Raw genomic sequence first — 12234 nt, 5'->3', positions numbered from 1 at the left:
TTCGCTTTACCGCACCGTTGTGACAAAAAGAGAGCTGAGCCAGAAGGCAAAGCTCTCGATCTACCGGTCAATCTCCGTTCCTACTCTCACCTATGGTCATGAGGGCTGGGTCAGGACCCAAAGAACTAGATCGTGGGTTTTCTCTCCCTTAGAGATAGGGCTCAGTCATCTGTGAGGGACTCGGAGTAGAGACGCTGGTCCTTTATGTTGAAAGGAGCCAGCTGAGGTGGTTCAGACATCTAGTTAGGATGCCCCCCTTAGGGAGGTGTTCCAGGCACGACCTGCTGGGAGGAGACCACGGGGAAGACCCAGGACTAGGTGGAGAGATTATATCTCCACACTGGCCTGGGAACGCCTCGGGATCCCCCAGTCAGAGCTGGTTAATGTGGCCCGGGAAAGGGAAGTTTGGCTCCCCTGCTGGAGCTGTTGCCCCCGCGACCCGACCCCGGATAAGAGGTTGAAGATGAGTGAGTGTGATGAGTGTAACACACAGCTAAATGAATGGTATCAGTAGATATGTAGTTAGACTGAATAGATTTAAATGAGTTCAATTTGTTTTTCATACTGATTTCATATGCCACACACTATTATCCATGTTGCTAATATTTCATACTTAGTTGACAAAAATAGCAACATTCTGTACATGAACACCTGTAAGTCTCACTTCCAAAATCCAACTCCTCACTGCTGGTTTAACAAACTGAAGGAGACCTCTATCAGAAGCCCCCCCGGCCACAATGACACGAGTGAGCCACTAGAGGGAGGCACAACAAAATGCATGGCGAGTTCCTCACACAGAGGAGATCTGACTCATTTATCAAAAGGATACAAACATCTTGGTATGAACAGTTAAGTTACATGTGTCTGTGGGGGTGGAAGCCTCGCACAGCGTCTGAAGACCAGCCTGGGAGACCACTGAGGGACTACTGAGGTTGCTCACCAGTGTTATCACAGCTCAGTGAGCTGCCCCAAGTAGGTCTACCTGCAGACTCTCAGTGGCTACAGTTAGGCTTAGGGAAAGCTGTATAATATATACAGTACGTTGCATCTTATTTCCAGGTAAGCTAGTCAGAAAACCTTCAAAGAGTGGTTTAGTTCTGCACAGGACTGCAGAGATAGACATGCTTGCTGTCACTATGTAAACTATTGTTGCTCAAGAAACTGCTCCAATGTTGCTCTTAAAGCCACGTCTCGTTTGCTGTTTCTAATCATGGCAAATACACAGCGTGAATCCTGATTATAAAAAATACTTTGATATTCTATTGGATCAATGGGCCAAGACTTATTTAAGTGGTTAATCTGTTTGTGTGAATAAAGGAGTCTGAGTGGAGACAGTGGTGTAGGGAGTGAATGAGAGTGTAGCAGAGCTATGAAGAAATTTAGATATGAAAATGGATGTCTGCCTTAGAACGCTGGACCAGGACCCCAGCGCCCAAGAGATCACTTTGGATAGCAGATCCACTTAAGAGAAGGTTTTGATCCAGAAAAAGGGCATCTCCTAAAGGGATAGTTCAGGTGTTTTGAAGTGGGGTTGTATGAGCTACTTATCCATAGTCAGTGTATTACCTTCAGTAGATGGTGGTTGACACGCCCCCAGTTGGGAGAAACGTACTTTAGACACCTAAAACAAAGGCCCACCTAAAAAAAACAACGGCCATTTAAGTGTACGCTGTATTTACAATATGTTCAGCGCTTTATCTTGCCATCAGACAGCCCTTTCCGATGGGGAACTGAAAGTGAAACTTATCATTGCTCTCTCCAAAGCCTCCAGTCTCTGTTGACAAAAACATTAGAGATACATTTCACTTTCAGCTCGGTTCGCCATCGGAAAATATTCTGAATATAGCGAACAATTAAACTGATATTATTTTTTTTGGGTGAGCCTTAGGTGGCTAAAATAAGCTTTGCAGTACATTGATTTTCTCCCGTGCTGGTACTCCTGTCTGCTTCTCCAAACTGGGGGCGCGCCGACCGTCATCTACTCTAGGTAATACACTGACTATGGAGAAGGACCTCATATAACCCCACTTCAAAAACAGCCCAAACTATCCCTTTAAGTCTTGTAGCCTATAGTTATAAGGAACCATAACGTCAACACACAACCCTCTCATTTTTAAGTATTTAATTTAGACCTTGTGGTCCTTATCTCCCAGTGCATCACAAGTGTTCTGAATGGTAGATGCACGGGTTCTAGGAAGTCACCAAAAATGGGATCAATCCCTTCACTCAGACATCGGCTCTCTATTTGCCTTCTGAATGTGACATGAGACACAACCTGTGTACCTGTTGTTAGTAAAACTGCTGTATTACTGTAGGCTAATGCCAAATAGTGCCACAAGGTGGTGCCTCCTTTTATTGGGATGTACTGAGAGTTGAGTTGAAAGTTGAGTGGAGAGTTGTGCACTCACGCACTCACACACACACACACACACACTCACGCACACACACACAGTTCTATCGCAACTACTCCGACCGACGTCCACAAGAGATACCTGAGTTGGTACAGGTTATGCTGTCTACGTTCTACTGCTCATGTATGATTAGTGAATATGCTTCCGTAGAGACCTGGCATTGTACAGTCAATGTTAAGTACTGTAGAATAAAGTAACAGTGTGGAGATCTCCGTTTCGTTGTCTGTGGACTCTCTGAGCTAATCGGCTATCCCGGAGCTCCTGCTAACTAGCCCCACGCTGCTAGCTCTCTCCACCTCCAGTATACACCAACACGTTACAAGGTCAGTGAGGCTGCCAGGCAATGTATGGCTCATTGAAAATACTGGGGGCTTCACTTGCACTTTCTCAGATACACTTGACATATTTAGAAATCTAAAGCGTTTGTACCAATTTAATTATGAATATGCTGTCGAATGTTGCATTACCATGTAACAAAAATCCGGAGGAGACACTCCCAGCCGCAAAATATTAAAACAAGTCGTATATGGTGAATGATTTATCTTTGTAAAGTTGAAGCAACAGTGGCATTGAACTATGTCACCTCCTATTACCTCTGGAGGTCAGTGTCAATAAACCAGTCATGGTTAGTACTACTCAGTTGTTGTACTAACCAGTTTTGACAAGTTAATCTTGGCTTATGCTCTACTACTTTGATTTTGACCATACTTTTCATTCATCTATCTCTCACAAGTCCCCCACATTTGTGCGCACAGTTCACTGTAACACATTTACACCTTAATATCCTTTTCCCCCCAAAATTAGCACGTACAGTATATGCAGTTTTTAATCTTGGAAAACCCGCTAAAAATAAGTGATAGACAAGTATGTCATTCTGTTTTTTTTGCTGGTGTGTCACATGACACGCCGGAAAACAGGGTTAGTAAACTGCGAAAACGTTACGGTGGTTACTTCTTTTTTAATATCCGTTACTTATTCAATCTCTCTTTCAAACTCTCAAACGAGTTGGTGATTGTTGGAACGGTAGAAAGACTAACAAAGATGGTTTTGGTGAGTTTTATTTTGTTTCTGTTGAGTTTGAATGAAGTGTGTTGATGATTTGCACTACACTATGTCACTAACTCTTACCGTAGCATTTAGATGCGGATGCTTTTACATTGCAATCAGTACAGGATACATGGCGTGCAAATGACATGTGGAAAAGCGTTCTTATTGCACGCTAAATGCCTTGCGCATTATCATGGCATTCATACAACTCTTCGTGACTGGAGTCTGGTGGCTTTGAGGAGAGCATTTTAATTGTATGTTTGTACATTAATACATTATAATAATTGCTCAAATCCCTGTTGATTTCATTATATATTAATTTCAACGTGCGTAACATAGCATTGCAGTGGAAAAGGGGGCGAAAATGATCGTGTCCACCTGGGTGTCATGTTTCCATCACTAAATAATAAACAGTGATGACAACGTTTCAGTCTCACCACTATCTTCCCCACACATGTAGTGTGTTTGTGGTGGATGTGACACAAAATAGTTTGAAAATTGCCCACATTTAATCATCCTCCATATCCTAAGCTACCAAACCCAGTAAAGGCCTCTCCTCCCATCAGAGCCCAGAGTGGTTCTGTCCATCCACAGCCTCCACCAAAATCAACTCAGATCTGTATATTTACTGGCCACTGCTGCAGCACCCGTCCAGACTGAAAACTAGATTCATACACACCCAAATGAGGAGTGTGTGTTTATGTGGGCCACAGAGAATGTATTCATCTTAGTATGTACCCACACACACTCACAGAACCTCGTAAAAGACCTTGTAGGTGTGAGGTCAGGCCCAGCTAAGTACGGTGTGTTTTCCCTTCTGGAGCTGGCTCACAGGAAAGGGGCAGTGATTTTGGGGAGCCGTGCCTGACTGAGACACACTGTGTGTTCTCCAGACAGAGGGGGAGGAAAAGCATGGAGGAGGAGGAGGAGGAGGAGGAGGAGAAGAGGTACAGGCACATTGCCCCCAGATGAATCACAGAGAGGAAGCCATGCTCTGGGTGATGTGTCAGTTTTTGACCTGATGTTCTGTGTGGACTTCTGCCTTCTGTCTGCGTGGAGTGAATCCATCCTTTGAATCTCCTGTTTGCATCTTCGCTAGAAGCTGGTAGACACCGGCTGACAGACAACATGATCGACTACGGTGAGTAGGACTTCCACTCCAAACGCTGAAGGCTTTTTAACAGGGATGTTTATCAGCGAAAGTCCAAAATTATTGGAACCAAGTTGACATTAATGACTAAAATAAAGATTATAGGACAGGAAAGTAAGAGAGAAAATGTTGTTTTTCTCAGTATTGTGTAACTATCAAAATTAGTTGCAGAGCAGGCAAGTTAAATGATGCATTTGTTGGCCTGAGGGCTGGATGAAATGTGTGTGTGTGTGGATTTATGGAGCCACTTTGCACACAGAGGTCCTTTATGAAAACACAAAATTACATAACATTGTGTATGTCCATTCCGAGGCGACCTTTAGAGCACAAATAGCTCAGCGAGGCCAGCAGTGGATGGGCAGGGCTTCCTCTCTGCTCTCCCCACAGCCACGGCATTAGGCTTAGATACGACCACATGGCTTTACACAGCATGCAGTTGTCATTCCACACTGACACTGAAACAGAGACCAGCGGAGAGCCGAGCCTCCCCGGAGAGTGTGAGATCATCTGCGTATAAAGAATTCAAGATCAGTCGTATCCCCCCCCTAAAGGACTAAGCCCATCAATGATCTCAGTGATTGTACACTTTGTAGAAGTGGTGGGTTATTCATAGCGTGACTCCCTTCAGGTGGCTCTCTTGGCTGTAGGCCCTGCTCCGTCTCACAGACTGGAAAAAAATCCCCAGTGAAAACTCCCAAACAACACACACGTTGTTCAGCTGCACAGCCACCCCCGCCCTCTGCTTTCTCTCAATCAGGTTCTGTTCTGCTAGGCTGGAGTCCCTGCCCTGCTAATGCTACAGGCAAAAAGTATGGGTTAACACACACACACATGAATATGCAAACACATGTATACACACTGTTTATTCAGCCTCTATTCTAAACACACCTTTCAACGTGACCCACGCTCACTCTCCTCCTCCTCCCCCCATTTTTCCTCTTCGTCCAAGTTTTCATATTAAACAGTGTTACTGCTGTGTGCCATTACATCGATAGAATACTGAGTGTGTGTCAGAGGAAACTTGGACTCTCCGTGTACTTCTGCTGACATCACAGGAGGCAGTGAACATCTTCAGGGCTCTGAAACAAATGCTTTTGATGAAGCTTTAAATATACGTACTTACCAACACAAAGGCTACATGGAAGGGCTTTAAAGACCGCGAGAAATGGAAACTGTTCATTTCTGGAAAACAGCAGCTGTTGGACTGGATGGAACACTGTAGGCCCTCCAGGCAACAAAGTCTCCAGAAAAAATGTTAGGACTGTACATTTCTGCAAACCACGGGATATGTGGATGTCGACGTTTCTGAATCAAAAATACCATTCATAAATTGTTTTCATATCAGCCTCATATCACGCCTGCAGAAATGAAGCGGTTAGGTTTAGGCCAGGGATCTGCAACCTGCGGCTCTGGAGCCACATGCGGTGGCTCTTTAGCCCCTCTCCGGTGGCTCCATGCGGATTTTTAAAAATGGAAATTAATAACTGTCTTTTGTTTACATTTTCATTTTTATTTATCATTGTTGTAGGTCTATGGTACGACGGTACGGGCAACGTTGAGGAAAAATAAATAAATCTGAGATTTTGAGAATAAAGTCATAGGTTTACGAGAAAAAAGTCATAATATTATGAAAACAAAGTCAAAGGTTTACAAGAAAAAGTCGGAATATTATGGTAATAAATTCAAAGGTTAGGGATTCCTGGTTTAGGCAACAAAAGTACTTGGTAAAGGTTAGAAAAAAGATCATGGTTGGTGTTCAAATAATAATGTAACAACGTAACGTAGCTACCATAAATAAACAACAACCGTCCTTAGCGGACTTTCTTTTGTCCTAACAACACAGTCTCACTGCAGTTCGTGAAATTGTGACGAAATTTAATATATTTGATTTGTGTTTGAGTCATAGACACGAATTAGCGTATTTTTCGTGACGCTCAGGATGACTTTCAACAATGTATTTTCTGTGCGTTTTCCTACGAATGTCCAGCAACACGTGACGCACGTGTCAAGTTTGTTCCAGTCTTTTCAAATTAAACTACTTAGTTAGGCTTAGGAAAAGATCGACTTTGTTAGGCTTAGGCAACAAAACTGCTTAGTTAGGTTTAGGAAAAGATCAACTTGGTTAGGCTTAGGCAACAAAACTACTTAGTTAGGCTTAGGAAAAGATCGACTTGATTAGGTTTAGGCAACAAAACTACTTCGTCTTAGGAAAAGATCGACTTGGTTAGGCTTAGGCAACAAAACTACTTAGTTAGGTTTAGGAAAAAATTGACTTGGTTAGGCTTAGGCAACAAAACTACTTAAGTGTAGGAAAAGATCGACTTGGTTAGGCTTAGGCAACAAAACTACTTAGTTAGGCTTAGGAAAAGATCGACTTGGTTAGGCTTAGGCAACAAAACTACGTAGTCAGGCTCAGGGAAAGATCAACTTGGTTAGGCTTAGGCAACAAAACTACTTAGTTAGGTTTAGGAAAAAATTGACTTGGTTAGGCTTAGGCAACAAAACTACTTAAGTGTAGGAAAAGATCGACTTGGTTAGGCTTAGGCAACAAAACTACTTAGTTAGGCTTAGGAAAAGATCGACTTGGTTAGGCTTAGGCAACAAAACTACGTAGTCAGGCTCAGGAAAAGATCAACTTGGTTAGGCTTAGGCAACAAAACTACTTAGTTAGGTTTAGGAAAAAATCGACTTGGTTAAGCTTAGGCAACAAAACTTAGGTGTAGGAAAAGATCGACTTGGTTAGGCTTAGGCAACAAAACTACTTAGTTAGGCTTAGGAAAAGATCGACTTGGTTAGGCTTAGGCAACAAAACTACGTAGTCAGGCTCAGGAAAAGATCAACTTGGTTAGGCTTAGGCAACAAAACTACTTAGTTAGGCTTAGGAAAAGATCAACTTGGTTAGGCTTAGGCAACAAAACTACTTAGTTAGGCTTAGGAAAAGATCGACTTGATTAGGTTTAGGCAACAAAACTACTTAGTCTTAGGAAAAGATCAACTTGGTTAGGCTTAGGCAACAAAACTACTTAGTTAGGTTTAGGAAAAAATCGACTTGGTTAGGCTTAGGCAACAAAACTACTTAGGTGTAGGAAAAGATCGACTTGGTTAGGCTTAGGCAACAAAACTACGTAGTTAGGCTTAGGAAAAGATCGACTTGGTTGGGTTTAGGCAACAAAACTACTTAGTTAGGTTTAGGAAAAGATCGACTTGGTTAGGCTTAGGCAACAAAACTACTTGGTTAGGTTTAGGAAAAGATCAACTTGGTTAGGCTTAGGCAACAAAACTACTTAGTTAGGCTTAGGAAAAGATCAACTTGGTTAGGCTTAGGCAACAAAACTACTTTGTCAGGTTTAGGAAAAGATTGTGGTTTGGGTTAAAATAACTGCTGTAACTTAAGTATGGAAGTTATGTGACAAATAAATCAACTTTGTCTTTTGATTTCACATGGGACACCAGCAGCGGTCTCCTTGGTGAAAGTCCTGTGTTTTAGTCTATTATATACATTAACTTTGATGGCAGTCGGCATGCTCCCAGTTTTGAGAAGCAGACAGGAGTAACAGCTAAACAATGTACTGCTGTGGACGCCACGTTACTGTAGCTCAGATCCGAAAGTCACACAATAACACAAACCAACTAACCAATCAATGTAGCGGTACACCAGCAACACCTATGTTCTGCAAAGATATAACGGCTCCAGTTCCCCAACGGCAAGGTAAAGCAGTGAAAATATATATTTTTTTGTTTTTGTCTCTAAATTATGTTTTTCTGCTGCTCTGGTCCACAGACGCTTTACTTCGCCGTCAGGCAGCCCTTTCCAACAGGGATTGAAGTCGTTATGTCGCTCTTTTCAAAGCCACCAGACTCAATTGAAAAAAACAGTAGTTTTACCTTGCAGAATTAACACGGGAGAATACATACTACCCCACTTCAGAAAATCCAAACCTAGCATTAGCTAGCGTTCACATTATTCATAACCTTATTGATTAGCTTACTGTGGTAACCCATGTCACTGCTTTTTACAGCTTTTTGAGTGGGTGTTTCCATTTGAAAAAAACAAAAAACGGAAAAGAACACAGATGGAGTCGAACTTTAAATAATGTCTCAGTAAATTATGTACCCAAACTGCGATGCATTTTTAGCAGTGTTCATGTTATTCTAGTTGGCTGCTCGAATATAGACATAAAATGTGTGCTAGACATTTGGTAGGTTACTCAGTTCCGGTTCCAGTTTTTCTCCAAATTCAAGGACCAGAACTGAGAACAGAGATTGGTTGCTATAGTGCTGCAGATCTGACACGGCTTTATCTAAACGCACATTTGCATTCATGTTCAACTAGTGATCAAAATGAATATGATGTTTGAATAGTTGGTTTAGAGATTGACTTGGTAAGTGTTCCCACTGTGCTGGCATACGCCCAGGAGTGTGTATAAACCTATGAAAAGAGCAGAGAAAGGGAGAGCTGGAGATCCATGTCTCTGTTTCCTGTCTATCTGGCCAACACAACAAGCAGACTAATGCTCCTTAATTGCTAACACACTTCCAGGATCAGAGCCACTGATTCCCCAGAAAAAGAAAGCCTTTCTTCCATACTCGCTAACTGGAACCTGGGGGTTATTACTGATTGATTGATTTATCTGATTATCTATTTTAATAGGTAAACTAATCAAATTTAGTAAAGTCCTTAATTAACTTCTTTTTTTTTAAATCAAATATCTGTTATGTATTATAATAATACTTTACTATTCTTTAAGTGGCTGAGTTGGAGATAAACCTGAGAGGTTATATACAGTATTTACTGTTTGAAGAAGTCTGTTATATTCCACCTGCATGCTGTAATATTCACAGCACACGGAGGCATTTGTCAGCATTATGGGCTGCCACATCACTGTAACAGAGCTCAGCTGCACTGAGTTCTTTCAGCTTTGAGCTACATGCATACAAACATTCATCCTACACAAGCTCAAAGATACGAGTCTCTTCCGCTACTAAACTGGGTGAGATTTAGAAACAAAAATATGTACTTTTAAAATGAAGTTTGGCTTATTTAGGATAATAAAGGATACAATAACACACACGTTATAGGCCTTTCTTCTCCCCTAACTCCTCTAATGTAGACTCCTGTACAGACCTCAATTCTGAGACCAGAACCAGGCCTGAAACCAGTGCCGACCCAACCTGACTGAGCCCTGATTGGTACTGCCAAATTAACATCTGAACCAAAGCTGAGACCCAAGGCTATTTTTGATTTCCATTTGATTTATTTCATCTGTTACTGGCTATTATAGATCTCATCAAGCTAATATAACACATTGTCTATAGCGGTGGTTCTCAAAGTGAACATTTTCTAGGACGTCAGATCTCACAGCAGTCCAAGTCAAGTCCTAATTTTTGTGACTTTAGTCTGACTGGAATCCAAGTCCAAATGTCAAGTGTACATCTTTAGGTCTTACGCCGAGATCAGACCGCACAATATAAGACAGATAACGGTAGGGATGCACCGATACCCCTTTTTTTCCGACCAAGTACAAGTATAAGTACTTACATTTGGGTACTGCAGTAGCTGACTCTGAACGTACTCTGGCCAGTTGAAATGAGGATGTGGATGAAGCTTATTAGGCAGAAGGACCAGTGATCCCCTAACATGGTCTCATAGGAACTGTTTAGATTCCACATACTGTATGTCCTGTTACTTTAGTGAACCAGTTGAGACAGATTGCAGTTCACTGCATTGTGTCTTGAGCAATTTCTGTGGTAGACAGAAAATAAAATGCACACACGCTTGTAGATATGCTACCAGGCCAACGTTAGGTTGTGTTGGGAGCAGGGAGGCACTGATACCACTTTTTTTCAGACCAAGTACAAATAGAAAAGTACTTACATTTGGGTACTCGCCGATACCGAGTACCGATACGAGTACTTCTCTGTGCCAAAAGCCCCTCTTTAACAGCCAGCTGGAGGGTGTGAGTGACACACGGCATGCTGGGGAGTCCCGCATACGAGGTGGTGCGCCGCGACCGGCTCTACCGGCTTTACAGCGCTCCCTGCCCGAACCTCCCCGCACCGTGGACAAAGGGCTCGCTGCGCCCTCTCTCCGCGCCGGGGAGGTGGAGCGTGAGGACCCGAAAGATGCTGACAAGAGGTTAACGTCGGACCCGATACTGGTATCGGTATCGGTGCATCCCTAGATAACGGCCAGACCTGACAGTCATTGACGCTTCACAATGTCCCGACAAAAAGTCTGGCAGGTCAGGATTTGTTTACCTTCCCTTGCCTACAGCAGTTCACCAATTTCTACAACATGTTCCTTGACGTTCATCACTAGGAGCGCAGAACACTTCCCATGCACAACTGTAACTATGGTGGAGCAAAAGATAAGTGATGTTGTTGGTTGTGTCAGGCAAAACCATGAAGTCGGTTTCTGGCATTTCCTTCCCCGTAGTCTGGTGTTTCTCTGCCAAGTCATGGCAAAAGTTTCTGACTCCATGATCACTTAATCTGACACAGTGAGACATCTCAAAAGACAAAAATATCATGTCGTCTGATCCTGTAATTAGACTAGTTTAGTTTAGGACAGACTGTCTGTCAACCTTTGATGGTTCACGCTTTTTTTTTTTTTTAACACATAATCACCAAAAACAACCCGTTCTCACTCCCAACTCGTCAAACGCCGCGGCCTGGCAGCGCCCCTCGGAAACCGATGCACTGAAGTACCCTCTGGCAACAGTATGTGATGAACTGGGCTTTCAACTAACTTCAATGTAAACCCACGTCGTTATTTGACGGTCGGAGCAATTGACGCAGTATTTATAGCGTGAGAGTCCGTTCCGCTCTGTAAAAGGACTGGAAAAGAGCCGTCATCTGTAGCTGCTGTAATCCTGTAAAAGCGTCTACCAATCACTGCCTCGCAGTCCGCTTGGAAAGAACCAATCAGATGCCTCCCCGCTCGTACTCTACCCTTGGCGTGCACCAGCACCGTAAGAGAAAAGTCAGCCCTGCAGTAGCACTGCCGCTGTTACTTGTCATGAGGTAGCGTTGTTGAGTTGAGGTCCTCTCTCCGCTCTGTGTCTGTGAAGTAGTTATGATGCGGCGGTGCTCATGCATGTGTGTGTGGGGGGCGTTGCCTTGGAAGGAGCCCCGAGGGGAGGGGGTGGATTTAGACGGAGGAGATGCTACTTTCAAATTATGCTAGCTTTCCAACATCTTTATGTCACAGAGTTTTTAGTCCCAGAATATAATATTTTGCAAAGACTGGGATCTTGCAGTAGCATGACTTCATTCTCTGCTCAGGTAGACATTGCTCCACTTTATCTTTACATAGCAATAGTTGTTTGCTGCTATTTTAATGTTCTGAATGGCATATATAGTGTATACATGGAGGGTGGCACGTTGGTGCAGTGGTTAGCACCATTGCCTCACAGCAAGAGGGTCATGGGTTCGAACCCGTGGGTTTAGACGGTGCTTCCTGAGGCGATGCTACATTCAAATTATGCTAGCTTTCCAACATCGTCGACCCTATCTTTAATATAAGGGAAACCTATTTCCCATGGTGGCAGGTGACCTGAAATGTTTACCTGCCACAGCCAACATTTAGCCTGTATTTGGCAGGTGGAAGGTGCCAATTTCATTCCC

The 12234-nt window shown here is 43.1% G+C and overlaps 1 protein-coding gene across 2 annotated transcripts in view; it reads left to right on the top strand.

Moving 5' to 3' along the window:
- The first annotated feature begins 4405 nt into the window (after positions 1-4405).
- il16 (interleukin 16) overlaps positions 4406-12234 on the top strand; it is a 61993-nt gene continuing 54164 nt past the window's right edge. For both annotated transcript variants that reach the window (XM_074624525.1, XM_074624519.1), the window contains exon 1: positions 4406-4599. In XM_074624525.1, coding sequence (XP_074480626.1) covers positions 4587-4599 — 13 coding nt within the window. In that variant the 5' untranslated portion in view covers positions 4406-4586. The remainder of the gene's footprint in view (positions 4600-12234) is intronic.

Source organism: Sebastes fasciatus, chromosome 2, assembly GCF_043250625.1.
Source record: "Sebastes fasciatus isolate fSebFas1 chromosome 2, fSebFas1.pri, whole genome shotgun sequence".
Taxonomy (NCBI): domain Eukaryota; kingdom Metazoa; phylum Chordata; class Actinopteri; order Perciformes; family Sebastidae; genus Sebastes; species Sebastes fasciatus.
Note: the sequence above shows the minus strand (reverse complement) of the source record. Positions and strands in the feature narration are given on the sequence as shown.